The sequence below is a fragment of the Oncorhynchus masou genome, chromosome 12 (assembly GCF_036934945.1).
Source record: "Oncorhynchus masou masou isolate Uvic2021 chromosome 12, UVic_Omas_1.1, whole genome shotgun sequence".
NCBI lineage: Eukaryota > Metazoa > Chordata > Actinopteri > Salmoniformes > Salmonidae > Oncorhynchus > Oncorhynchus masou.
This window is the reverse complement of record NC_088223.1, coordinates 51602393-51630078: the sequence shown is the minus strand read 5'-3', so window position 1 is coordinate 51630078 and position 27686 is coordinate 51602393. Positions and strand designations below refer to the sequence as shown.

At 42.7% G+C, this 27686-nt stretch overlaps 4 protein-coding genes across 12 annotated transcripts in view; 2 read left to right on the top strand and 2 right to left on the bottom strand.

Annotated features, from left to right (window-relative positions):
* The window catches only part of LOC135550349 (palmitoyltransferase ZDHHC20-B-like), a 319193-nt gene that overhangs the window by 160450 nt on the left and 131057 nt on the right, over positions 1 to 27686 (top strand). The window lies entirely within an intron of this gene.
* Positions 71 to 10999, top strand: lipia (lipase, member Ia). 4 transcript variants are annotated; one of them, XM_064981038.1, is made up of 12 exons: positions 71 to 185; positions 4397 to 4463; positions 5094 to 5157; positions 5456 to 5826; positions 5953 to 6061; positions 6174 to 6275; positions 6385 to 6474; positions 6654 to 6821; positions 7031 to 7120; positions 7328 to 7436; positions 7534 to 7707; positions 10730 to 10999. In XM_064981038.1, the coding sequence occupies exons 3-12, from the start codon at positions 5103 to 5105 to the stop codon at positions 10812 to 10814; spliced, it is 1353 nt and encodes a 450-aa protein (XP_064837110.1). In that variant the 5' UTR covers positions 71 to 185; positions 4397 to 4463; positions 5094 to 5102; the 3' UTR covers positions 10815 to 10999. The 4 variants fall into 4 exon arrangements, with proteins under 4 accessions (XP_064837110.1, XP_064837109.1, XP_064837112.1 ...); XM_064981039.1 differs by having other exon boundaries at positions 115 to 177; XM_064981037.1 differs by lacking the exon at positions 4397 to 4463.
* On the bottom strand, positions 11173 to 14276 carry si:dkey-71d15.2 (SH3 domain-containing kinase-binding protein 1). Of its 4 annotated transcripts, XM_064981045.1 has the most exons (7): positions 13746 to 14276; positions 13257 to 13273; positions 12947 to 13047; positions 12451 to 12594; positions 12076 to 12341; positions 11918 to 11981; positions 11173 to 11472 (listed from the first exon to the last, which is right to left on the bottom strand). In XM_064981045.1, the coding sequence occupies exons 1-7, from the start codon at positions 13814 to 13816 to the stop codon at positions 11434 to 11436; spliced, it is 702 nt and encodes a 233-aa protein (XP_064837117.1). In that variant the 5' UTR covers positions 13817 to 14276; the 3' UTR covers positions 11173 to 11433. The 4 variants fall into 4 exon arrangements, with proteins under 4 accessions (XP_064837117.1, XP_064837115.1, XP_064837116.1 ...); XM_064981043.1 differs by lacking the exon at positions 11173 to 11472 and having other exon boundaries at positions 11510 to 11981; positions 13257 to 13430; XM_064981044.1 differs by lacking the exon at positions 11173 to 11472 and having other exon boundaries at positions 11510 to 11981; positions 13257 to 13370.
* LOC135550341 (serine/arginine repetitive matrix protein 1-like) lies at positions 15332 to 24437 on the bottom strand. Of its 3 annotated transcripts, none has more exons than XM_064981034.1 (9): positions 24300 to 24437; positions 23333 to 23394; positions 20054 to 20776; positions 19140 to 19751; positions 17012 to 17142; positions 16762 to 16867; positions 16452 to 16518; positions 16128 to 16226; positions 15332 to 15928 (listed from the first exon to the last, which is right to left on the bottom strand). In XM_064981034.1, the coding sequence occupies exons 2-9, from the start codon at positions 23380 to 23382 to the stop codon at positions 15791 to 15793; spliced, it is 1926 nt and encodes a 641-aa protein (XP_064837106.1). In that variant the 5' UTR covers positions 23383 to 23394; positions 24300 to 24437; the 3' UTR covers positions 15332 to 15790. The 3 variants fall into 3 exon arrangements, with proteins under 3 accessions (XP_064837106.1, XP_064837107.1, XP_064837108.1); XM_064981035.1 differs by having other exon boundaries at positions 16762 to 16849; XM_064981036.1 differs by having other exon boundaries at positions 20084 to 20776.

The window sequence follows — 27686 nt, the reverse complement described above, 5'->3', positions numbered from 1 at the left end:
CCTGGGGCAGGGGGTGTGGTCAGGCCTGTGGGAGTAGAGAGAGGCAGGGAACAGTGGGAGTTTACTCTCATTTCTCACCTTGTCCACTTCCTGGAATGAGCACCGGCACACAGCTATGCAAACATGAAGAGTCTGGACCTCTTGACACACTGAGTCCGGGGAACTAGCGCTCTCAAGGTAACAAGGTAAGACTTCCACAATGTCAGTTCTTCTCTGCTTGTCTCTCTCCCACTCCCTATATTTCTCCCTTTATAGCTTCTTCTGAACTATTCTTGTGTAATAGAGACGAATGTTGGCAGGCGACAGCCTGTACAGTATGGAGAATTGCATTTTCTCAGAGTTTTTATTCCTTTGTAAACACTTGCAGTCTAATAATAGAAATAAAGATGTGTCTGTGAGCAACATGTGACAGGGATTCGTCTTCTGCTTGTGTGAATTATTAACTTTTTGTTTTGGTGATAACTCAGATATAGCTCAGTGCCAGTGGAGGCTGCGGTGGGGGCGGACGGCTCATAATAATGGCTAGAACGGGAGTCAATGGAATGATATCGAACGTGGTTTCCATGTTTGCCTCATATGACAAATACATTTGATTTGATACCATTCCATTGAATCCATTCTAGCCATTACTATGAGCCGTCCTCCCCTCAGCAGCCTCCATGCACATTTCCATGCGAGTTTTGAACACACCCACAAGGATTCACACTGATAACCATGCAATCATTGTCACAGGGTCAATGGTGTCATTGTCGGAAACCTGTTTTTCCTCTCTCGCTCTCTCTCTCTCTGTACAAAAACATAGATTCTATGGCATTCTCATGCACACACAAAGTGAAACTGTAAAGGGAGGGTGAGGCAACTTGGAAGAAACTGAGTTCCAAAGAATGCAATGATAATGCACATGCATCCATGCTGCTAATTGGGAAGGTGTCTGTGCTGATGTGTATGCCAATTAGTGGTGGGCACCAATATCAATAATTGGATATGATATCGATATCGTTTGAGCATGGCATATCATGATATCGGTTTATCCTTGCTGTTCTCACTCTAGATGTAACGTCACTTCATGCACAGCACACACGCAAGCACCTTCCGACATCCATAGTTATAGATCAGTGGTACAATTTGTAGCCTTCCTAGAGATCAAGCAATATCCCTGTGTATACTGTACCTTTATCAGTGGGGTAGCTTAGCAAATCAATCATGCACTTTGTGATAAAAGCACTGAATTTGGCACAAATGTAGATTTATATACCCTGAAAATATTTAGATATGGAGCCACCCCAGATTTGGCCCCTGGGGGGGCGTGGCAACTATCTTTCATAATAGCTGCCGCAATACCATTATGAGATGATGGCGCCACATTTGGAACAGAGGTAGATTTATGGATTCTTAGAAGATGTAGGTATCGAGAAACACAGATTTGGACCCTGGGGGTCAGTGGTGGCCATTTATCAAAATTACAACTCTGTAATACAATGTTAAATTTCTTAAGGCCTTTTTTAGATACATCTACCTCTGTGCCATCTTTGGTGTATTTATGTAGCTTGAAATTTCTGCAATTGGAACAAATTTAAAGGCACAGTTTAGTATGTCTGGGACTTTTGGAGGTGACTGATCTGAGGCAGCATTGAGTAAAGGTGTACTATATACCCTTTCAAAAGAGATGAGTACAACATCAAAAGCCCTGGAATTATCCAGCAAATTTACTAGGGGCTATAAAGCAAAGGTAACTCATGGCTTTGGATCGCATCTGATATCCTGTATTCATGTACATAAACCAATGCTGTACATCAAACAATGGCAGGCGTGTTATAAAATTGTTAGGATATGTACACAAGGGTCTCTAAACTATAACATACATTATAACATCTAGCCTAATTGGGTGTCAATGGCATTTTGTAAGATGGCTGCCATGGTGGCTCCATGTCTAAAAAGTGTCAGGGTACATACTGTACATACACTGAGTGTACAAAACATTAAGGACACCTGCTCTTTCCATGACAGACTGACCAGCTGAATCCAGGTGAAAGCTATGATCCCTTATTGATGTCACTTGTTAAATCCACTTCAATCAATGTAGATAAAGGGGAGGAAACAGAATAAAGAGGGATTGGTACTAGGTGCCAGCGTAGGGCTGTTGCGGTGACCGTATTACCGCCACACTGGTAGTCATGAGTCATGAAGGCAATTCGTGGTGACCATTAAGTCACTGTAATTGCGCTTTTCCAAGCTCTGATGCTGCTGATGGTCATTCGCAGCATACCAAACTTGCTAACTGCCTGGTACTCAGCACTCTATTGTCCCTCTAATCACTCTGACATCAATGCAAATGTAATTGATGAGCTCATGTTGCACAGCATTTCTATAGGCTATGGAATTGTGTGAGAAAACAAAGTGATGGCCTCTACTAAAAATAGGAGGATCCCATCAGCTTTCTATAGAATAGGCTTACTATATTTATTTCTCAACTTTGCTAATATTAAGCACATTGTTTGTCTTTATAACAGGAGTATAGCCTACCTGTCTGGCATGAAAATTAACCACAGGAAAAGCATATTTTTCTAATCCTAGTCGCACACCTCATGTAGCCTAGCCCAAAGTGGCCAAATAACTTCTTAAAATGAAGCACATTAACCACTTATAAGGGGTTTAGAGCCTAAGGATTGGGAAATATAATTTTCACCCTAAAAATTCACCTTTATAATAAAAGCATTACATGCATAATCGCATTTGCAGTCACTTTTGATGATGGTGTTTTGGGATAATTTATTGCACCCCACAACTGTCTCAGACTATGTTTGGAATATTTATTTCTCGCACAGAATAGAATAGGTCAACTTTTGTACTATGGGGGATAGTAGATTGACATAGACTAGTGTTTTTGCTGTTCGTTAGGCATACTCATCTTGTTGGCTGAGGAAATCTTCAATATGCACCTCGGATTTGGATAAGGGGGTGCGCAGTTGCGTCCCCAATGTGTCTGTCTTCACTTGTAGCCTGTGAGAAAGACCCGATCATGTGACAGAACCATGTGAGTGAGAGTCGCTTCGAATTGTGCAGCACTGAGGGAGAAAAGTACAATGCAGCACTCCGGGACACAAAAGGCATGGATTGTTTTAGGGTGCATTATGGCCACAAATGGGATGCCGCTGTGAAATTCCAGGCATTATCAAGTGCTTGTCAAATTATGAATGAGACTATCAGTGTTTACATCCTGCACAAAAAACAAAGCAGAGTTCATGCCTTTCAAGCAACTTTAGAGTCTCACCATGCAGCCTTACAATGTATTAAAAATCAAAACATATAGCCCAACCTTTGTAAAACAACTAAAGTTGCATTAATAATTCTAAATTATGTCACTCCCTGACCTGAGAGAGCCTTTTTATGTCTCTATTTTGGTTTGGTCAGGGTGTGATTTGGGTGGGCATTATATGTTCTATTTTCTATGTTTTTGTATATCTTTGTTTTGGTCGGGTATGGTTCTCAATCAAGGACAGCTGTCTATTGTTGTCTCTGATTGGGAATCATACTTAGGCGGCCTTTTTTCCCTGTTGTAGTTGTGGGTAGTTATCTTTGTTAGGGGCACTATAGCCCCTGTAAGCTTCACGGTCATTTCCCTGTTTTGTTGGTGACATTTTACATAAATTAAAAGAACATGTACGCTCACCATGCTGCACTTTGGTCCACTTCTTACGACGCCCGTGACAAATTAGGTATATAGGAGTATCTTGTGCCGTGTGAATCCTTGTCTTAATTAAACCCAACTCAACGGTAATCCACCTGTCTTTCATCTGTGCCCTGATCAGCACCTGGGAGCAAACCCATTAAGCAATCCCAAACCTAAGAATATACATGCCACCAAGTCAATTTACATTTACATTTGAGTAATTTAGCAGAAACTCTTATCCAGAGCAACTTACAGTTTGTGCATTCATCTTAAAACAGCTAGGTGGTAACAACCACAAATCTCAGTCATAGTAAGTATATTTTTCAGTCCTCCATTACAGTTGACCTACACTTTTATGTAAAAGAGCATACATAACTGTTCCAGTAGGCACAATCCTCTCCAAGGCTCTTAATTTAGTATTTTTAACTGCCTGCTGATGGGCCATCAACAGGTTTCCCATTGTATCCAAACTGATTAGGAAGGTTAGGCCTCCAGAACATTTGATACCTGGCCCAAAGGGCAATTAGTAAACAGTTGTCTGAACTTCACAAGCTGTGGATGTGAAGTCTATACAGTTGTAATGTTATGCATTCAAACCGATATGATCAAGAAAATTCAATGGATATATAGATTTTCCTTATCATTGCCCATCACTAACACCTATTACTATTTATGAAAATGGTTAAATGTGGGATGAGTCTGAAAGAATGCCTTTCTTCTCTTCAGTCATTTTGTTGTAACAACGAGGAAAGCCACATACTGATGGTGATCACACGCTACAGAAGACAACCAAGTAAATGACCTAGTGCTAATCTGTAGTCAATTTACATGACCAGAGTACTGATTTGCTAATATCCATGAACTTTTCTGATGACAGGGTGACTTTCCAAATAGAGGATACTTCTCATTTCTCCAGTTGCAATGAAAAACAGCTCACATTCATTAGAGAACTCCCCCATCTTGAAATCTGATATCCTTTGCATACACTATTATGGAAAAAATGCTATCTAGAACCTAAAAAGGTTATTCCACTGTCCCCATAGGAGAACCCTTTGAATAACCCTTCTCCCTGGAACCAAAAATAATTTACTTATGGGGACAGCTGAAAAAACATTTTGGAACCATATTTTCTAAGAGCTTACTCTATGAGTTCAGACATGCCCTTATGCACCTAGTACTGCATTGACGCAGTGAAAGGAATGCACCATAGTCACCACAAACACACCATAGTCACCCAATGGGAACACAGAGAGGGACAGAGATATTCAGCTCAGTTAACTGGTCGCCGAGCATAACCCTCATGTCAATGTACAATCAAGTAGTGTTGCTTTAAAATAGTTGGAGAAAGAGATTCACCCTGTTTTTGTAACATTTTATAACCACTAACCATTGTAACAATAGTCTTATAACTGGCTCATTGCAGGTCTGAAGGATGTCCTTTTGGTGGTGCCTGGCACTGCTGCTGGGATCTGTTGCAATATACAGCGGTATGGTGAACTTACACACACACACACACACACACACACACTTTAACTGCGTAAAACCTAGGGTGGGGACATCAAATAATACTGCCCCAGCTGTTGGAAGATCTTTTGGAAACTTTAAGACATCATTAAAATAGGTTGTTTAGCCAGAGTGGTTTTTGGTGGTGGTCATACGCACAGTGAAACCAATCACTGACAGGAAATACTACTTCTGGAACTTCTGGAAATGACCGTGATTTTCCTTTCTGACTCTTTTTCTCTCTCTCTCTCTCTCTTTCCCTTTGACTTACTCCGTCTTCAGCCCATGAATGTGATGTGTTCACTGATCTGGACCTCCATCACTCTATCATCGGGACCAGCCTGTATGTGAAGCTATTGCTGTACACCAGAGCTAATCTTATCTGTGGTCAGGAGCTGTCCCACCACAACCTGTCAGCACAGCCCCTGTTCAACGTTACCAAACCCACCACCTTTATCGTTCATGGCTACCGTCCTACGGGCTCTCCGCCCGTCTGGATCCATGACATCACACAGCAGCTGCTGGCCCGCGGAGACATGAATGTCCTGTTGGTGGACTGGAACCGCGGAGCTACCAATGTCAACTACCTGAAAGTTGTGACCTACACACACGATACAGCAGACAACCTCACTGCCTTCATCAGAAATATGCAGGTAAGAGTGGGTGCTTAGTCTGAATACTGTATCTCACATACTTATTTAGGGCCATACTTAGGGCCACATGTATTATGTATGTAATAACAGCTTAATATTTATTTAGCCTATTTTTGTCTGTTTCAGGAGAATGGTGCCTCTCTTAGTTCCATCCATATGATTGGAATCAGTCTTGGAGCTCACATCTCAGGCTTTGTTGGAGCCAAATTCAATGGAAAAATTGGGAGGATCACAGGTTAGAATCAATGGAATAGATTTTCTGCTCATTTCTCCCCGCTTTTATTATAAATAGTGCAAGCTAACACATTTATCCTACAAATGTACTGATCTGATGTTGACCTGATCAGCTCTAGATCCAGCGGGGCCTATGTTCACTGGGAACCCCCCAGAGGACCGTCTGGACCCCACAGATGCCCAGTTTGTGGACGTAGTGCACACAGACATGGACGGTATGTATGGGTCTCTGCTTGCATGTTTAGCGTTCACTGAATACCAAGGGAATCGGGTATTATTGTGTTTTCTGTTGTGTATCTTCATGTGTTCATTTTGTATTACCAGCATTTGGGTTCAGGAAGCCTTTGGGCCACATTGATTTCTATCCTAACGGTGGAGCCGACCAGCCTGGCTGTCCAAAGACCATCTTCTCAGGTAAGTCTCTGGGTAAGACAGGCATAACAATCAAACTGGTTAGCCAGAGAGATCATTCAAAAATCCCATTTGCACAAGGCGTCGTCCTTCAAATGAGACGTAGGACATGTGTATCACATAATTAATATGTTTATCGTCACAGGAATTAACTATGTCCTCTCCCCTTCCTACTCTCCAAGGGTCCAGCTATTTTAAGTGTGACCACCAGAGATCAGTGTTCCTCTATCTGGGCTCCATTAACCGGACCTGTAACATCAGGGCCTTCCCATGCTCTTCCTACACCGAATTCCTGGACGGACGCTGCATAGACTGTGATCAATTCAAACCTGCCGGATGCCCAGTCTTTGGTTGTTACTCTCTAACTCCCATTAGATTCAAGCTTTTCTAATCACACGTAATCACAAAAAGTTTTCCAACTCGCCAACGTCAGTGCCTTGATTAAGCTAATGTACATTCCTGAATCACACACAGTTCTTTCAGGCGAAGGCCAATCCATCTTTGGGAGACAGTGTCCCTTCACATTGACATAACAAGGCTGTTTCATCTGTTGTTCCAGGGTATGAAAGCATTGAGTGGAAGGATACTCTTGTGCCTCTGAATCAAACCAGGGCTTTCTTCACCACCAATAAACAGACTCCATTCTGCAGTAAGTGGACAATCATTGGCTTACATACCCATTTGACCTCTATAAAGAGAGACTTTCTGGGAATATTGCTTTGGTCCGTCATTTTTTAATCTTCTAACCACTTATTTTCAATGATCGGGCGAAATGTACAAGATTAACTAGATTGGAAACGTAATGAGATCTCTAGTAGGCCATTGGTCGGAGGAATTACGCTTCTCTCTCTCTAAGGGACGAACTACAGGGTGGATGTTGTAACATGGAACCACGATACTCGCTGGGGCTACATTACCATCAAACTACACAATGGTGCTGAGGTGACAGAGGCAACAATAAACCAGTAAGTTACAATTTTCTCACCGTATCATTCTCAAAACTACACATATCCACACTCTTGGGGGGAAGTGATTAACATTTCATTCTCTCTCCATCTTCAGTAAAGCATCCAAGTTTGAGAAGTACTCAGAGACCAGATTATTGGCCCAGTTTGATAAGGACATACAGAAGGTCTACAAGATCTCAATCAAATTCTCTACAGGGAATGCATTACAGCCTAAGCTCAAACTACGAGTGCTCCGCATCCGTCTCACACACCTGGAGCGTAAAGACAGGTCAGTGTTAGTTTGTACCCTCTTTCAACTAGGGCTTCTTTCACGTGTCACTTATTTACTGTAAGTACTATACCTTCGAAGTACTTATACCCCATTGACTTATTCCACATTTGGTGTTACAGCCTGAATTCAAACTGGATTAAAAATATATATATATTCTCTCTCTCAGTGAAAACATGTTTTTAGAAATGTTTGCAAATGTAATGAAAATGAAGGAATGTCATTTATGTACATAACGATTTAACACCTCTGAGTCAATACTTTGTAGAAGCATGCATTCTGTTGCTTTTTTATCCTGAAAAACTCCCATGTTCTTAATGCTTACAAGCATGCTCGTTGGGCTCCCGAGTGGTGCAGCGGTCTAAGGCACTGCATCTCAGTGCAAGAGGCGCCACTACAGTCCCTGGTTTGAATCCAGGCTGTATCACATCCGGCCAAGATTGGGAGTCCCATAGGGCAGCACACAATTGGCCCAGTGTCATCCGGTTTTGGCCAGGGTAGGTCGTCATTGTAAATAAGAATTTGTTCTTAAATGACTTGCCTAGTTAAATAAAGGATATATACACTGCTCAAAAAATAAAGGGAACACTAAAATAACACATCCTAGATGTGAATGAATGAAATATTCTTCATTTCATATAATTAATTTCACATAATTGAATGTGCTGACAACAAAATCACACAAAAATTATCAATGGAAATCAAAATTTATCAACCCATGAAGATCTGGATTTGGAATCACACTCAAAATTCAAGTGGAAAACCACACTACAGGCTGATCCAACTTTGATGTAATGTCCTTAAAACAAGTCAAAATGAGGCTCAGTAGTGTGTGTGGCCTCCACGTGCCTGTATGATCTCCCTACACCGCCTAGGCATGTTCCTGATGAGGTGGCGGATGGTCTCCTGAGGAATCTCCTCCCAGACCTGGACTAAAGCATCCACCAACTCCTGGACAGTCTGTGGTGCAACGTGGCGTTGGTGGATGGAGCGAGACATGATGTCCCAGGTGTGCTCAATTGGATTCAGGTCTGGGGAACGGGCGAGCCCGTCCATAGCATCAATGCCTTCCTCTTGCAGGAACTGCTGACACACTCCAGCCACATGAGGTCTAGCCTAGTCTTGCATTAGGAGGAACCCAGGGCCAACGGCACCAGCATATGGTCTCACAAGGGGTCTGAGGATGGCGAGCACGTGGAGGGTTGTGCGGCCCCCCAAAGAAATGCCACCCCACACCATGACTGACCCACCACCAAACCGGTCATGCTGGAGGATGTTGCAGGCAGCGGAACGTTCTCCACGGCGTCTCCAGACTGTCACGTGCTCAGTGTGAACCTGCTTTCATCTGTGAAGAGCACAGTGCGCCAGTGGCAAATTTGCCAATCTTGGTGTTCTCTGGCAAATGCCAAATGTCCTGCACTGTGTTGGGCTGTATAAGCACAACCCCCACCTGGGAATGTCGGGCCCTCATACCACCCTCATGGAGTCTGTTTCTGACCGTTTGGGCAGACACATGCACATTTGTGGCCTGCTGGAGGTAATTTTGCAGGGCTCTGGCAGTGCTCCTCCTACTCCTCCTTGCACAAAGGCGGAGGTAGCGGTCCTGCTGCTGGGTTGTTGCCCTCCTACAGCCTCCTCCGTGTCTCCTGATGTACTGGCCTGTCTTCTGGTAGCGCCTCCATGCTCTGGACACTACGCTGACAGACACAGCAAACCTTCTTGCCACAGCTCGCATTGATGGTCCATCCTGGATGAGCTGCACTACCGGAGCCACTTGTGGGTTGTAGACTCCGTCTCATGCTACCACTAGAGTGAAAGCACCGCCAGCATTCAAAAGTGACCAAAATATCAGCCAGGAAGCATAGGAACTGAGAAGTGGTCTGTGGTCACCACCTGCAGAACCACTCCTTTATTGGGGGTGTCTTGCTAATTGCCTATAATTTCCACCTGTTGTCTATTCCATTTGCACAACAGCATGTGAAATTTCTTGTCAATCAGTGTTGCTTCCTAAGTGGACAATTTGATTTCACAGAAGTGTGATTGACTTGGAGTTACATTGTTTAACTGTTCCCTTTATTTTTTGAGCAGTGTATATATATATATATAATGCAGCCAGCACTATACTTGAAAATATGGAGAGTGGTACTCAGTAATATGTTATATTGGATTTGCCCCAAACATAACACCTTGTATTCCAAAACAAGTTAATTGCTTTGCCACATTTTTTTGCAGCATTACTTTAGTGTCTTGTTGCAAACAAGATGTATGTTTTGTTCTGTACAGGCTTCCTTCTTTTCACTCTGTCAATTAGGTTAGTGTTGTGGAGTAACTACAATGTTGATACATCCTCAATTTTCTCCTATCACAGCCATTAAACCTTAGTCACCATTGGCCCTGAGCGATTTCTTTCCTCTCTGGCTGTCTGTGTAGTGACTGAGTGTATTGATACATTTTGGATGGTGTAATTAACTTAATTCTCAAATGGATATTCAATATCTGCTTTATTTTTACCCATCTAGCAATAGGTTCCCATTCTTTGGAAGGCATTGGAAAACCTCCCTAGTCTTGTGGTTGAATCTGTTTTTAAATGCACTGCTCGACTGAGGGACCTTACAGATAATTGGATGTGTGGGGTACAGAGATGAAGTAGTCCTTCAAAAATCATGTTAAACACCATTATTGCACACAGTCCAAACTTTTTCCTAAACATTAGGGTTGAATACTTGACATTTCAGCTTTAATTTATTTTAGAAAAAGGTTCAAAATTATACTTTGACATTATGGGGTACTGTGTGTAGGCCAGTTACAACAAATCTCAATGTAATCCATTTTAAATTCAGGCTGTAACACGTGGGGAAAGTCAAGGGGTGTATACTTTGAAGGCACTGTACATATGCCATCTCCAGACTTTTGCCCATTGTGACTTTTAGTGTGTCAAGTCATTATTTCCTTGTGTAATTTTGCATGAATGTCACCTATCATCAAACTTCTTACACTTTTACTGTCACACACACACACACAGGCCTCTCTGCCGCTATGACGTCATCCTGGAGGAGAACAAAGAGTTGAACTTCAGACCCATCCCCTGTGAAGAATCCAACTTCTGAGACAATATCAGATCTACGATTTACAGAAGCAGCAGCGGCCATATGATGGCTCGCTAGATAAATCGTGAGGCGGTTGACCCAGATAGCTACTCCTTGTATTCAGTGGCTTAAGTCTAGTAGGAGTCCAGAGCATTTGATATAAGTGAGAGTGTGATTTGTATTTATTACAAGACTATTGAAAAGTACTATGATTGTGTCTATCACTGTGTGGAATGATATCTGTAGAGGAACCATACTATAAACCACAATATTTTAGGAATGTCAATTCAAAAAAAAAGGAAAGAGCCACATCAATAGAAATTAAAATGTACTTTAAACCACTGTAGACTAAAAACATGATTGGTTTTAATTTTTATTTAAAAAGTAAAATAAGCAAATATAAAAATGTCTCTGTACAAGATGCTCATGAGTTAACTTCTCAACATTCACTATAGTTTGTTGAGTTTCATAATTCATTGTGGGCCTTGAAGGATGGTGAGGCTTCTTTTCAATCACCTGTCTAACGCATCACAACAAACTAGTCAAACAATTGATAGTCTTTAAACCAAAACAGAGGCTGAGACAGATTACCGCTTGTTCAAACTTTGTTGGGGATGTCATGCTGTTTGAGCCCGACAGCTCATTTGGACTTGTGCTTCTTCATCTGTGCCACCTCCATCTGAAACAAGAAACCTCTAGGTCTCATGTCTGTGGGTTAACATCAATTGGACAACAGCAAGCAAGCACAGCATAATGATAAATCATTACAACCATCTACATCAATCTAGACTGTAATAAACAGAGCTCGTCTTAAGTCAGGAAAGGTTGGTCATCAAATGCATCTAGAATACAATGCCTACACATTGTATTAGGTGCTATCTAGAACCTAAAATGGTTCTTTGGCTGTCCCCATAGGAGACCCCTTTGAAAAACTACTTTTGGTTCCAGGTAGAACCCTTTCCACAGATTTCTACATGGAACCCAGAAAGAGTTATGGCAACAGACGAAGAACCCCATTTTCCCCTAATAGTGTCGGTAAACATCTCTGTTAGGTATATCTCCAATAGAGTGATATATTCAGTACTTGGATCATATGTAGAGGTCTGCTGACAGACACACAGTACCTGTATTGACAAACGAATCCTTTTCTCCTCATCCAGCTCATTCATCAGCAGTTGAATCTCTTTGCTATCAGAGAAGAGAAATCCTAAATCAGAGGCACACTTGGAAAACACAATACAAGACATACTGTAGTTACACGCAAAGATAAACAAAGACTTACTTGTGCTGGCTCTTCATAATTTCTACCTCGTCCCTCAGGTCCCGGAGCTCTGTCTGCAGCTGTTCTAGGGTCAGTGGGCCCTGGGCACTTGGCTCCCTCCTGGGCTTGGGGTTAGAGGTGAGGTGAGGGGGCAGGGTCACACGCAGGATAGCAGAGAGAGCCCCAGGGAGGAGGGTGGAGAAGGGGTGGGGAACACTGGCAACAGTGGATGATGAAGAGGAGAGCCTTGTGTGCCTTGGAGGGCGGTGAGGCTTCTTTTCAGTCACCTGTCCACCAACGCATCATAACAGCACAAACAATTGATAGTCTTTAAACCAACTCTATATTCCACATTGTCATTGGGCAGCAAGCATAGTAAGGTGAAAACGGACTTACAGGTAAAACAGGGGTGTTTATAGGTGCTGTCTGGGTGCTGATGTGTGATATGAGAGAGGAGAGGTCCAGCTCCTCTTTCGCCTCTCCCTCCTGTGTAGGGGCCACCTGTACGTCTTCCTGTAAGTCAGGGTTAGACTGAGCAGCCTGAGAGGACAACAGCAAACAGAGAAAGAAACATGAGTATTGAAGGAAGACGAGGACTTAAAAATGACATATCCTGTTATGCGTACAGGTGGTTATTGTAATTGTGTCCCTACAGAATATTGAACACTTCAGTCCCTTTATGAATACTTACTAGCACATGTCAAATGTACATGTGTGCATGCATGCTTGCTTGGGTTGTCTGACAGCTTAAATTTAACTCAAGGACAAAATGGGACACAAACAGATCTGTGAGTAGTTGACAAGCTCCTCAGAGACTCAACAACCCTATCACATGCTGCACTACTCTACAATAATAACCATATCAGATATCGGTGTTCAGAAATATACTGACCAATGACAGAATATGTGACTGAAACCTTTCGTCTTCCACGTGTGCTGCCAATTGATTTAGCGTCTCAGTGACCGAAACGACAGCATCAAAATCTTCAATGTCTTAGGGAGAAAATACAAACCAAGACTGCATTAGACACAGTTTATTTGATTTAAAGGCTCAATTGGAGGTGGGGTCATTAAAGTAAAATAAGAGTGTATCATAAAAACACGTTGTCAGGCATTCTTCAATTCTTGAGCCACTAAATCATTAAAACGAGTTTTTAAAAAAGGAACGTAAGAGAAGATTGGAGAATGGTTGATTGGCTTACCCGCGGTGAGGGCAGAGCTATAGTTGCCCATGGTGACACAGAAGAACGCCAAGGTGATATGTAGAGTAACAGAATGAAAAAGAGAAAAGAGCTCCAGAAGCTAAGAATTTCTATCTAAAAATGACAGAGTGGAGTGAATAAAGTCAGTGGAGTCTGGTATTTCTCCAAGCACACCTGTCAATCAGAACATGCACGCGTTCAAGCCTATTTTGGAAAGCATCACAATGTACACTTGTCAGATACCAAGAGGATAAGTAAATGCATGAATCATTCTTGCTCAAGAAAATAAACGAGGCTGCCAACGGTAAGGGACAACTGTTGTTTCAAATGTAACAATCGCAGCTACTGTGCACACTGAAAAATCAAAATGAAGAATCAGTGCAAAACATTAGCAGTAACCGTTTGCTACAGAAAAGAGACACCAATCCATTCACAAGATCATATATCTTAGTAGGTGTTCAAGATAGGATTTATATTGTACATGCTCACCTTGTTCGACCAGTGTTCCTATCGCAATCCAGCGCCATTGGTGGTAACTCTACACCATTCACCGGTTCCATTGTAACCCAAAAGCACCTTAGTGTGATGAGAGGAGGTATTGCCAGGGCTAAGTTTAGCACGGAATAGTGGAGCACCCAGACATGCTCTCTACCAGTAACATTGTGTCCGTCCCTGAGGATGACAGAACTACTAATTGCCGAGCTAAAGATTTGGGAGCATTTAAAGGGACAGACTACAGGGCATTTGACACACGCAATTATCCAGTATCTTCAGAGTCAGTTCTACAATTTGAGTTTGAATGGGAAAAGTCAAGCGGAATCGTCATTGTAGTTTGAATCAGGAATATGTAGCGCTACTAGTTTATCATTACATTTTGGGGGGGAAATTATATTTTTCAGAGATTAGAAGATATAAATGGAATTCTTGTCTGCCAAAATGTGTGAAACGTTGATTCAAATAATCAAAGCTTGATGAGTTTGAATCAGCTGTGTAGTGCTTTTGACCCTGATCTTTAATAATAAAAAATAAAAAACTTGAACAAAGTCTCTTTCTATGAGAAGTTGTATTAGTATAAAATACATTTTTTGGGCGGTATACAATATAGCTCAGCATCTGTCTTATTTTATAGTCTTTTTTTGCTCCTTTATCAAGAATGGCAATAATTATGGACCTGGCTGGCTGTATAAACTCATTGTGTACTTTTGTCTCCTTTATATATGGTTCTATCTCACTGTCTTAATCTTACTTTTCTATATTTCTACACCGGTTATTCCCCCAGGGCTTCCTTTAGCTGTCAAGCCTTTGTGACAGTTCTGGAATCCCCTCCTTTTAAGGTGACAGCTGTAACCAATCACAGGAAAGGACATGGCTAGCCTACACTGAAGTGGCAACAGCTCGTCTGACTGGTGATCTCCAAGGAATGCAAATGGCACACCCAACAGAACAGTTCTCCCCACCTCTCAAACCAAGGCAAACTTTCCTTCTGACCCCTCCCCTCTTCTTCTTTGTTTTTTTTGTCTTTCACATCAATGTTTTAAATGGTGCTTTATCTTCTTCAGATTGTTCCCCTAACTATTTTCTATTCAACAGTGTTACAGGAGTAGGGTGAAGCTAATTTGGCAGAGATTAAATTATCTACTCAGCCATAACACAAGCTAAAGTATCATCTCTTACAAAACTAAATCATACAAGCCCCATATAGTTTTCAGCAATACTCAATTTACATAAAAACCAGCTACACTATTACATCCATAAATGAGAATCAGTCTAGAATTTTCCAGCTGTAATCTGTCCACCGCTTATTCATTTTTTGTTTTAAACTCCTTTTGCAGTAAAGGGACAGTGATGATCAAGCCTCTGTAGTTCTGAACCTCAATACTATGAATTGGGTCACTTCAGTTTAAAAGGAATTTTAGTCAATGCGAAATGCTAACAAGATCTCCCCAGTCCCATGGAAGGTACATCCCAAAAAGGTCCTACGGGGCCTCCTTCGGCACAAGAGAAACCGCCACACAAGGCATGTCCAGCCAATTATTTGAAATACCTCAAAACAAAATGTTCAAATGAGCAGGAGATGCAAGGGGTATCAGTAGTTTTTAACAGGTTGAGAATTATAAAAACATGACCACACACTTTTGACAGAGCATCATATTCAACAGCCCCTGTGGAATAGTCTTTAAGGCCACTTTACAGCAAAAACAAACAAATCTAAGCATTGGGGAAAAAAGTGATGCTGGAAAATATAAAAAGAAAAGTCTCCAATTACCTCATTTACATGTTATGAGAGCTGTAACACAATTGTGAAATCACAAAACCATGTCCATAATAACTAGTCAGGAAGAATATAAACAGATGGCCTATTCTCTATATTTAAAACACATGTTATGTTAGAAAAATACACATTTTATGTCTGGTTTTTCTGATGGGCACAGGGACAGTTCCATCTGGGAGCCATCTCCAAGACAACGAGGCAGCCCAAAGCACAAGGCCAGGGCGTGTAACCCCAATCTGTGCAGTCAGTCCCTCTAGTTTGATCACCAGCGGCGGTAATTCGACCCTCTGTTGGGAGGTACACGTTGACGCATCGTCGGCATGTTGCGGTATTTTGACAGGATGCTCTGGCTCTTCCTGAACACTGGCCTCTGAGAGAAGGGACGTGGCACAAAGCCTCCCTATAAAAAGGAGGAAGAAATTATTTCAGCCAGACTAGTCAGAAATGCAGTCTGTCAGTGACATACAGCTTAATCCACCTGACACCACCACCTATATTTTCAAAAAGGTCAGGGAGGCCAACAACAAGGTCAGTGGGCTAAGAGAAGTCACTGACCAAAAGTTAAGAGCTGTTAAAAAAAAAAAGAAGCTTCTTCATACCATGAGTGGCTTCCTAAAGGGACCGGGCAGATCAGGGCCTGGCTTTCTCTGGGGAGGACCTGGTTTATGATTTGGGCTGCTGGGACGGAAGCTGGGTCTCTGTGGGGCATAAGAGTAAAGCATGAGCATATATGGTGGAATGGAGTTGATCGAGAAATGGAATTGCTCGCTGAAGTTTCCAAAACTATGGGAGGCAACATTCAAGGTATTGGCATCCCTTGACAGCTTACACTCATTACAGTAAGCATGTTAGCACTCCCAACACTAAAGCTATGAACATTCAGTTTTCCAAGAGCCCAGTCAAAATCAGGAAGTGCTCCTCACCTGCGGTGATCTTGGATTCCTGAAGGGTCTTTCAGGTGTGTGGTTCTCCTGTGGCATGTCCGTTTGCCTAAAATGTGAAACAAGACTAAGTGAATTATCTGGCTAAATAATCCTGACTGAAACTACAGTTATTGCTGTGTGAAGCCACATCCATTGTTATGCATCATACCATGTAACCCATAACCACAAAGACTTTGCACCAACAAAATGGTTTCAGTTATATTCCATTCATAACATTATATTCACTTTACATCAACTCTTTTTACAATAAATCTTCATCCAGTTTCTTATATTTAAATTGGCGGATTACCTTTCTGCATATCTCCAGTCTCTTGGAGAAGGGGAAGGACTGGAGTCATGAATTTTAGAGAAGCGTTCATTCAGCGTAAGTTGTTCATCTGAATTGTAATAGGGCTCTGAAAAGTCAGGTGAGTAAGAGTAGTCACATTCTCACGATTCATGAATTATCTTCATTCGCCAAGAGACGTCACATTCCTGTCGAGGGGCATCAAACAAACTGTTAGCCAACATGACTAAACAAAATGTCACAGTTCCCTTACCGGTCTTGTTCTTTGGTGGTCTACTTCTATCCCCTGGGGGGCTGTCCATTGAGCTGGAGTTTGTCTCCGGCGCTTGCCACTGGGACACGACGACTAGGTCACGAGCCAACCGCCGGTCTATAGAGGAAGAGCTGGAGAGAGACCAGCCGAGGTAGATGACAAGAGATGAGCATCCTATTCAGTGAAGCCTGAGAGGCAAAGGTTTGGTAGGCAGTCAAGCAGAACATTATTACTAGAAGCCTGCGCCGTAAGGGAAGATTCCGTCAGTCTAAGCCCTGAAAAGCTGAAATGGTGTCATTCTGTAGAACAAAAAATGTAATACGCTAAAAACAGACTAGAACAGATATTTGGGGACATGGAATGACAGGAAGTTACATGGCGGATGAAGGGAGTTAACGGGCAGGCGGCTAAAGATTCATATATAAATCACTGAGTGTGGAATAATGGTCATAATAAAAGCTGATCGTCACTCGGGTACTTACAAAGAGCATGTAATGTCCATGGTTTCCTAACGCTGTTTTTCCAATGAACCCTTCACTTTGTGAAAACTGACGTGTATGAAATGGACAAGTGATGCTGATGGTTTTGATGATCCAGTCTCTTGGGGTCCACATTTTTAACTTGAAGTGAAGCTCAAAGGCTGTCAATCCTCTCCAGTTCAAACGAGCCATTCGTCTAGGATCGGTGATCTTCAGTTGATCCTTACTTCTCTTCATTAAGTTCAGTCTCACTTCCCAAATCGCAACTCTCCTGCAATCATTGGACATTCAATTTCAAAAGGGTTATTGTGATCTTGCGCTCCTGTCTGGTACAAGCAGTGTAATCAATTCAAATCGAGATTGTCCGTCTTCGGTCAAAATTCACCAGTACGCTTCAATAAACAAGCAATCTACAGAGCACGGTGTGAATGAGCTTGCACTTTGTAGGAATGGATTCCATTGTTTACACGTAGACATCCAATTGTACTTGTAATCCCACCATTGCTGTGATGAGATTCAGTGTACTGTACAAAACACTGCACATGTTCTGCATAGATGCAGATTTGATGTATTCTTTCATGCAGAGAAAGTCCACTGTTCACCTGCTTAGCCAGATAAGGTTCCGTGTGATGTTAATGTACCAAGGTGTGGTCCATTATCGCTTCATTTGTTTCTTGTAGGTCTATTGGACATTTAATGAGTAATGATTCTAAAATCACTTTTTAAGTAGTGAGTCAACTGCATGGCTGCATTCTGTCTCTAAGAAATACAAGTAGTATTGTACGCATCCATGTATTACCAGAGCATAAAAGGGGCCAACAGTTCAGGAACAGCAGCACACGTTGACCTCATCTTTGGACCATTGAGTAAATATTGATATGAAGATTCCTCAGCGGCAGTGTCCTCTCCTCTTGATGCTGTACAGCCTCAGAGCTTCTGCCGCATGTTGTCAGTGGCAGTGTACTATCTCCAAAAGTCCTCTGGATGGCATCTTCAAGGAAGCTGCTGCATATTCCAATGCCATTTGAATGTTATTGCTCAAACTGACTTCCTGCGAGCCAAATATCCCTTTGTCAACTGGCAGATTGTGTTACCAGAATTAGTATGACAGCTGTCCGTTTCAGAGTCTCCTCCTACATAGGTCACTGTTCATCCAGGATAAGAAAAGCATCTCCTTTCCTAAGAGTCATGTTGGTGTGCAACTACTGTGGCATTTCAGCGGATTTAAGGGTATGGTTTTGTCCACAGTTCTCTTCACAGATGGACTCTTCTCAACTGAACTTCTGTTCTGTCTTGCTGCGTGCGTAAGTTTCTTCAACTCTTCCACTTGGTCAGAGGGACAGCACCACTAGCTTCAGACCCCAATAGCATCAGAGGAACAGTTCTCCCATCAACACGTATGGATATGGCTTTTCTAGCATCTTTCAATCTGACATTAATGAACAGGCTGATATTAATTCAACTTTGAATGTCTGGCACCCAGAAGAAAAAAATGGGGGAAAAAAACACTTGTGAATTATTCTGTTCACTGCCAGAGGACTTTGGACATTTGATTTCAAAGCGTAACGGATTCAGGACATCGCCGTAACTCCATTTCCTCCAAACATCATCACGCCCCAGCTCCCAGAGTGAGAAGGAAGATACCGTACCTGTGTGTGCTCAAGGCGCGCTGAGAGTCCACATGTTCCTTGTGTGACTCAGAGTTCCTGGAAGACTTGGCAGGTGACTGATGAGTTATGGGCCTCTTCCTCAGCGGCCCAGCCTTTGCTTGGAAACGCTCCTGCCGAAGAGCGAACTTGGATCGTGCATTTGCTCTGGACGCATGCGAACCTTCCTCTTCCTGGTTCTCGATATCTGCTCCTCTGGGTCGAAGTGGAGGTGCTTTAAGCCGCATCACCGACTCCTCTCTAATTTGACGCCCCTTCATCAAGCGACTCTTGTCCATGAGAGACAAGGGACGGCCGCCAAATCCCCTAGAGAAGGTTTGTGGGATCTCTCTCCGAGGGCACTTTGGATGACCATGCTCCAAACCAAGGCCTGGTCCGCACTCCTGGAAATTCCGCTTGCGAGGTTGTCCACTTGGTCTTCCCTGCGGGCTGTTCTGGTAGAAAGAGGATGAAACACCTTTCCATGCGGGGGATCTGTGGGGAGGGTGGTGAGAGCTGCCTTCCTGTGCCCACTCAGCGCTGCGGCGTCCGCTGCCCTCCCTCTCCCTTCCCACCACTCCATGCTGTTGCCTGGGATCTCGCTCAGCAGACCACCTGCACATCCATCACAAACAATACAACAAATGATTACATTGGAAGATCCATTATCGGGGGACGCAGGAAAAGGAGGTTTAGCGTTTCTTTATGGTGCCCCTTCACTTTAATGCCATGATACAGGTAGGCGTAAAACCTTCAGTGAGCATATACAAAAACTCTTTCCAGTGGCAGGCGACCTGCGCATTAACACCAGATCATCGCATTGTACAGTTTATTAGCATTGTAACACTGAACGATAATTTTGACCTCTGTGGTGTAGAGGACTATGTGACTTTACAATTTCTCTCCATTTATTTTACCCAGCCCATACTGCCTCTTCACTCCTGTACCTCTCTGGATATGGGCCTCTGCCATGAAACTCCCGTGGCTTTTTCTGGGTGGTGCCAGAAGGTCCACGTTCACTATTGTGTGGGTGGGGAAGGGGCCCTGGCCCATTCCAGCGCTTCCCCCCGCGACCAGGGCGCTCAAACAACCTCTTCCCGGGGCTATGGTGCGGCCGGGCACCCCAGCTCCTATCCTCTTCATGTGAAGGACCTGGGTGCTTGTGGGGGCCCATGAAGGAACTATGGGTGGATGGTGAGGGTGGCAGCCTCCTGTCAGGGTGTTGGCTATGGTAATGGTGTGGTGAGGGGGATCTGTGACCTGGGTGTTGTCCATGGATAGGTGCGCCCCTCTGGCCCTGGTGCCATTGTGCAGGTCTGTCTGGGGAGGACCTATGCTGGGCCTGGGGAAGGCAGTTTGGCCTGGATGGGGGTGCCCTCCTGTGGCCATGATGGGGGTCCGATTGAGAGGGGCATGTGTTGAAGGAATCCTGGTTTTGGGACCTCCACTGATTGAATTTTCGCTCCCGCCGTTCTCCCATCAGTGTGGGACTTTTGGCAAAGTGAGCGTGTCCTCTGCCTCTGGAATCTCTCCAGCTTGGAGGGGCCTTTTCTGGGTGGCCCCGGAATCCTCTCTGACTCCCGAGATGAGGGCTGTAATGCTCTTCGTGTGGCGTGTTGTTGTAGCCACCCGAGTAGGACCTGTTGAATAACACAACAGTCTTAAGAATCCATCCACACAGTTCATATTATTTTATCATTAACCATGTCTACACTTAAAATAGTGTTAAAATAGTGTTACTTAACCTTCTCATACATGACTCCCAAATATCTCTAACGGTCACCCCAGCGTGAGTTGTTTTGTGCAACAGGACAGTTAACACGCGCTGCCTGCAAGTTACCTATAGGCTACTTTTTTCAAACAAGTTCTATTTTTCAAGTTTGAATTGAGATGTGTTCCCACCTCATTGATTCACATAGAAGTAGCCCATTTCAGGGCTGCGGACAATTTACGTTTGAGGATTGATCGCGCCTCTTCGAGGAGAGCCCATGCACTTCAATATGCTTGCGCCGATCAAGTAACGCGAACTCACGTAAACTAGTACTTGGTCCGTACAATTGCCCTTATTTTAGCACCCCAAAAACGTAATACTTCCAGATCAACTGTAATGTCAATACCATTGTAAAGCACAATTTCTCCCCTTTCCAACAGAATCAATTACATAACCTAAACACTGCCCGTTTCTGCATAATTCAAACAGGCAATGAGCCCCGTCGGGTCTTTTTAAAAATGGCGGGTGGGGAAGCGAAACGCGACATGCGTGATAGTGAGACGGAGATTGTGTGTGGGAAAATTTTCCCCACTCAATCTGTCCAACTTATCACCTCTAAAATGTAAATAACACACTATAAAAAGTTTATATAATGTGACATTACATACCTATTTGAAGGTTTGTGTCGGGTTTTTAGGGTGGTGCTAAAGTGATCTTAGAAGTAAACAACGGCTTTGAGAATGATGATCGCTTGCGGTGATGACGCAAAAAATGACTAGGTATCTCCCTTACCCCCGTCACTGTCCATTTCTTGTTTTTAAAGTATGAGGGAAATGCTACACCTGGTGGAGAGAGAGAGATTGTAAGACAGAATTAGTTGCTTTATGTGTGCCTTACGTTACGACATGACACGTCCCGATGTAACGGAGGGTCCATTTCTTCAACTTTTCTCCAATACTATAGAGCCATTAGCATGTCGATCAACGCTTGAATAGAAAACTAGTTCACACCCCGATTTTGAAGTCAACACAGTCGCTACAGTCCCATTAGTTCTCTTTGTAGCCTCGTTTGAATGTTGCGGTTGCGCACATTTGTACGGAATGGGGTGAGTTTACGTTATGGAGATACTTGCACAAAATTGAACATTTTCTGGCTGATGCTCACATTGCCTTGTTTTCCATACAAAGAAAAACGTTGGACATCAGCAAGTTCCTTATTTTCTGTATATTGTGTTGTCGTTTCCACTGTAAGCGCATACATTGTGCACTAAACATGCATTGTGTATTTACAGTTTTATTCACGTTTTCAAGTACTGGTGAAAACCTGAGAAAAATCCATCCGGGAAGTGGCAAAAAAAAAAAAAAGTTTGTAGTTTTCTATTGAATGCCATTACAGTATCCATTGACTTAGGACTCAAATTGCACTTCCTGTGGCTTCCACTAGATGTCAACAGTCTTTAGAATTTGTGTCAGGCTTGTATTCTGAAAAATGAGGGAGTATGACCTCTGAATGACTGGACACTATAGTGTCCCAGAGCTTTTTCTTGCACCCGACCGAGAGCGCGCCTTTCTTGTTTACCTTTTATATTGACGACGATATTGTCCGGCTGAAATATTGATTATTATGACTGAAAGCAATTTAAGGATTGATTATAAACATCGTTTGACATGTTTCTACGAACTTTACGGGTACTATTTGGATTCTTCGTCTGCATTTGAGCCTGTGGATTACTGAACAAAACGGAGGTTTTTGGATATAAACATGGACTTTATCGAACAAAACTTGTGAGTGCAACCATATGAAGATCATCAAAGGTAAGCGATTCATTTTATCACTATTTCTGACTTGTGTAACTCCCCACTTGGCTGGTTACTGTTTGAAATGATTTGTCTGCTGGGCGCTGTACTCAAATAATTGCATGGTATGCTTTCGCTGTAAAGCCTTTTTGAAATCCGACACCGTGGTTGGATTAACAAGAAGTTAATCTTTAAACCCATGTATAGCACTTGTCATGAAGTATTGCTGTTTTTGAATTTGGCGCTCTGCAATTTCAGTGGATGTTGGCCAGGTTGGACACTAGCATCCCACGTACCCAATAAAAAAAAGTTTGTCAGCCGATAGTTCTAAAAATTTGACCGCTTGTGTTATGTCAATCTTTCCTCAGTTAGCACTAGGACAAATGTAGCCTACATTTTCTGGTTTGGATGATTGTGTTATGCTGCAGCTATTTCTGTGAATGTCTGAACATTACATGCAAAAATAAACTGGTCACATTCTGGACATAACTTTGTAGGGACTGTGTTTCTGAAAAATGTCTATGAAAAAACAGTGTGGCCAGCTCAAATGCCGATTGATGCGTCAATCGAAACTGGACGTTCTAAATAAGTGTTTAAGCGTAAGCTGCAGGGACCAATGTAGAATGATCACACCCGTTTGTTGTAACCTTGTTTGTTGCTTGTTGCAATAACTAATATTCTGCAAATACCTGGGCTTGAACCGAGGAGGTCCGGAGTGATGTCTGACCATCTTTGGCATATACGGAATAATCTGTAGAAAAGAAACATACTTGCATTGACAGAAGTGACAGCAAATGTTAAACAATAAAGCCTAGCTAGCGGACTTGGTGAAACTACAAGTAGCTAACGTTAACCAATGTACAGATGTAGTTACTACCAACACAGTTTTAACCCCAGAGACTGCACATGCGCAGTTCGGCGTGAGACGACATTTAGACCAAATTGCGTTTTCTGCGCTTAGCCAGCCAACGTCGCCACGACACCTACAAGCGTGAGAAGCAGTTTCTGCCCGTCTTCATACTCTACTGTCTTTGCTACGAACTACACCATCGAAGAAATAAGTAGCTCGCTAAATTAACAAGCTAAAGCACACACCGACATATGCAGCCATTTTAAAAAGGCAAACATGTTAGGAAGTAGTTGCTTGTTAGGTACATGGGTTTGTCAGAACAATGCGACTAACTTAGTTGTAACAGTTACTATAAAAAGTAACTAGTTGCTTGCAGTGCAGCTTAACTGTGGGGAAATGTGGGATAACGTTGACTAAACGCAGCGTGCCAAACAACCTCGTCTAGCTAGCTAAAAAGTTGGTCGCTTGTTAGCATTGGCAAGATAACACTAACGGGTTACCTATACATATTTTAAACGATATAACTAGACAAGTCTCGCCAACCGCAAGTCGATCGCGCTTGTTAGCAAACATTAGTTAGCATCTAGCAAAATAACCAACATGGTGCAGTTGAAATGATTTGGTTATTTGTATACTAAACTGGCTAGTCTAACGTAGCGGTGTAGCTATCGTTGACTAGCTAAAGCGTTAAGCTCCCCAAATCTGTGCTGATGTTAGCTATGGCGCTTAGAAAGGTGAACTATTCTTGGATACATCCACATACGACGAGTTGTTTTTAAATGGGACATTACAAATTAATAACTTACCTTTCAGTTTGTGTTGAAATAGCGTTACTTTCAAACGCCTTCGTTCTGCAGTCCGGTACAGGGAGGGCTAAGATTTTCTAAACCAAAGATAGACCAACTAAAGTAAATATAGACCACAGCCTTTCGTTTCAAAGGGAACAAATGACCCAAAGTGGGCAGAACAAGCATCTTGCGTCATTGGCATATTTCCGTTAAGGAACGCCTACTTTGTGAAGTGCGCGTGTGCAATACCTCCAAACAACGCGATTTTTAAACAACTTTTGCAAAGGGTAAAATCTACAAACCGTAGTCCACTCTGTTCATAATATACTAGTTTTGGGAACAGAAAACTGTATTGAGATCAATGTTTCAGCAATGAGAGCATTTACAGAATCTCTTTCCATCTTCTCGTACGACCCCGCCTGTGGGGCTTCCTCTCACTACCATATTTGGTAGTGAGTGGAAACCCCTAGCGGATGCTTCACATTTTAACATCCAGTGAAATATCTGTCTCATTGTTCTATCTATGGGGAGGGTGTGCTGCTGCAAACACTTGAGCTGTCGCTCGGAGCCGTCTTCTTCTATGGTATTATGGCGGTCCCGTGCCACCACCATCTTCTTTTTGGGATTTAGTTGGGGGATCGCGTCCAACTTTTAGGTGCATACACCACCACCTACTGTACTGGTGTGTGAGGCCATTCACATTATATTATTAGATACAACAATACAAAATTGGAGTTAAGGAAAATTACCCTACCACCAATTAGCCCTCTCTAAAAACTCACCACCCATTCCACTACCACTCAACACCCCCTGCAGCTGTTCTACTTCTCTGGCGCTGCCACTACAACCTCTATTTTCTGTGACTTTCGATTAATTTCTGCAATACAATTAACAACCATGGCTATACACGCTAAAAAGCACACCTTACTGAAGCACATATTCTTCCCATCACTCTTGCTGGTTACAAGGATCCCTCACCTTGTACTCATCTTCCTCTACCACTCTCATTGTAGGAAACTGGGCTAAACTGACATCATACAAAAGAGAAAAATACACACACACACAAAAATAACATCCCATTCCTTCAGTCACATTCCAATTCAAGTCACATCCCTACAAGGCTCAGGAGCCTGTGTGTGCTTGTATTTCCTTTGACAGGAATTTTTGCAATCCCTCAGCTGTAGCCCAAGATGTACTCTTAATGAGCCTGCCAATACTCGTTAAGGTCCAAGGATCCAATATACAGTGCATTCGGAAAGTATTCAGACCCCTTGACTTTTTCTACTTTGTTACGTTACAGCCTTATTCTAAAATTGATACAATTACAGTGCCTTGCGAAAGTATTCGGCCCCCTTGAACTTTGCGACCTTTTGCCACATTTCAGGCTTCAAACATAAAGATATAAAACTGTATTTTTTTGTGAAGAATCAACAACAAGTGGGACACAATCATGAAGTGGAACGACATTTATTGGATATTTCAAACATTTTTAACAAATCAAAAACTGAAAAATTGGGCGTGCAAAATTATTCAGCCCCTTTACTTTCAGTGCAGCAAACTCTCTCCAGAAGTTCAGTGAGGATCTCTGAATGATCCAATGTTGACCTAAATGACTAATGATGATAAATACAATCCACCTGTGTGTAATCAAGTCTCCGTATAAATGCACCTGCACTGTGATAGTCTCAGAGGTCCGTTAAAAGCGCAGAGAGCATCATGAAGAACAAGGAACACACCAGGCAGGTCCGAGATACTGTTGTGAAGAAGTTTAAAGCCGGATTTGGATACAAAAAGATTTCCCAAGCTTTAAACATCCCAAGGAGCACTGTGCAAGCGATAATATTGAAATGGAAGGAGTATCAGACCACTGCAAATCTACCAAGAGCTGGCCGTCCCTCTAAACTTTCAGCTCATACAAGGAGAAGACTGATCAGAGATGCAGCCAAGAGGCCCATGATCACTCTGGATGAACTGCAGAGATCTACAGCTGATGTGGGAGACTCTGTCCATAGGACAACAATCAGTCGTATATTGCACAAATATGGCCTTTATGGAAGAGTGGCAAGAAGAAAGCCATTTCTTAAAGATATCCATAAAAAGTGTCATTTAAAGTTTGCCACAAGCCACCTGGGAAACACACCAAACATGTGGAAGAAGGTGCTCTGGTCAGATGAAACCAAAATTGAACTTTTTGGCAACAATGCAAAACGTTATGTTTGGCGTAAAAGCAACACAGCTCATCACCCTGAACACACCATACCCACTGTCAAACATGGTGGTGGCAGCATCATGGTTTGGGCCTGCTTTTCTTCAGCAGGGACAGGGAAGATGGTTAAAATTGATGGGAAGATGGATGGAGCCAAATACAGGACCATTCTGGAAGAAAACATGATGGAGTCTGCAAAAGACCTGAGACTGGGACGGAGATTTGTCTTCCAACAAGACAATGATCCAAAACATAAAGCAAAATCTACAATGAAATGGTTCAAAAATAAACATATCCAGGTGTTAGAATGGCCAAGTCAAAGTCCAGACCTGAATCCAATCGAGAATCTGTGGAAAGAACTGAAAACTGCTGTTCACAAATGCTCTCCATCCAACCTCACTGAGCTCGAGCTGTTTTGCAAGGAGGAATGGGAAAAAAATTCAGTCTCTCGATGTGCAAAACTGATAGAGACATATCCCAAGCGACTTACAGCTGTAATCGCAGCAAAAGGTGGTGCTACAAAGTATTAACTTAAGGGGGCTGAATAATTTTGCACGCCCAATTTTTCAGTTTTTGATTTGTTAAAAAAGTTTGAAATATCCAATAAATGTCATTCCACTTCATGATTGTGTCCCACTTGTTGTTGATTCTTCACAAAAAAATAGTTTTATATCTTTATGTTTGAAGCCTGAAATGTGGCAAAAGGTCGCAAAGTTCAAGGGGGCCGAATACTTTCGCAATGAAATGAAATGGCGGTGCGCGCTAAATAGTGTTTCAATCGGTGACGTCACTTGCTCTGAGACCTTGAAGTAGTAGTTCCCCTTGCTCTGCAAGAGCCTGTTGACTGTTGTTGATGTGTGCAGAGGGTCCCTGGTTCGCGCCCGGGTATGGGCGAGGGGACGGTTTAAAATTCTACTGTTACAGAAGCTCAAATATAAAACATTTAGATTTATTTACCACGTGTTTGGTTACTACATGATTCTGTGTGTTATTTCACAGTGCTGACGTCTTCACTATTGTTCTACAATGTAGAAAATAGTAAAAATAAAGAAAAACCCTTGAATGAGTTGGTGTGTCCAAACTTTTGATAGGTACTAGGACCCCCTACAGGGGTCCTAAAATTCAAAATAAAATAGCTAAATGATCCATAGTACAACAATTCCATATGTCAGTTTTGCACCCCCCCCCCTATAGTGGCT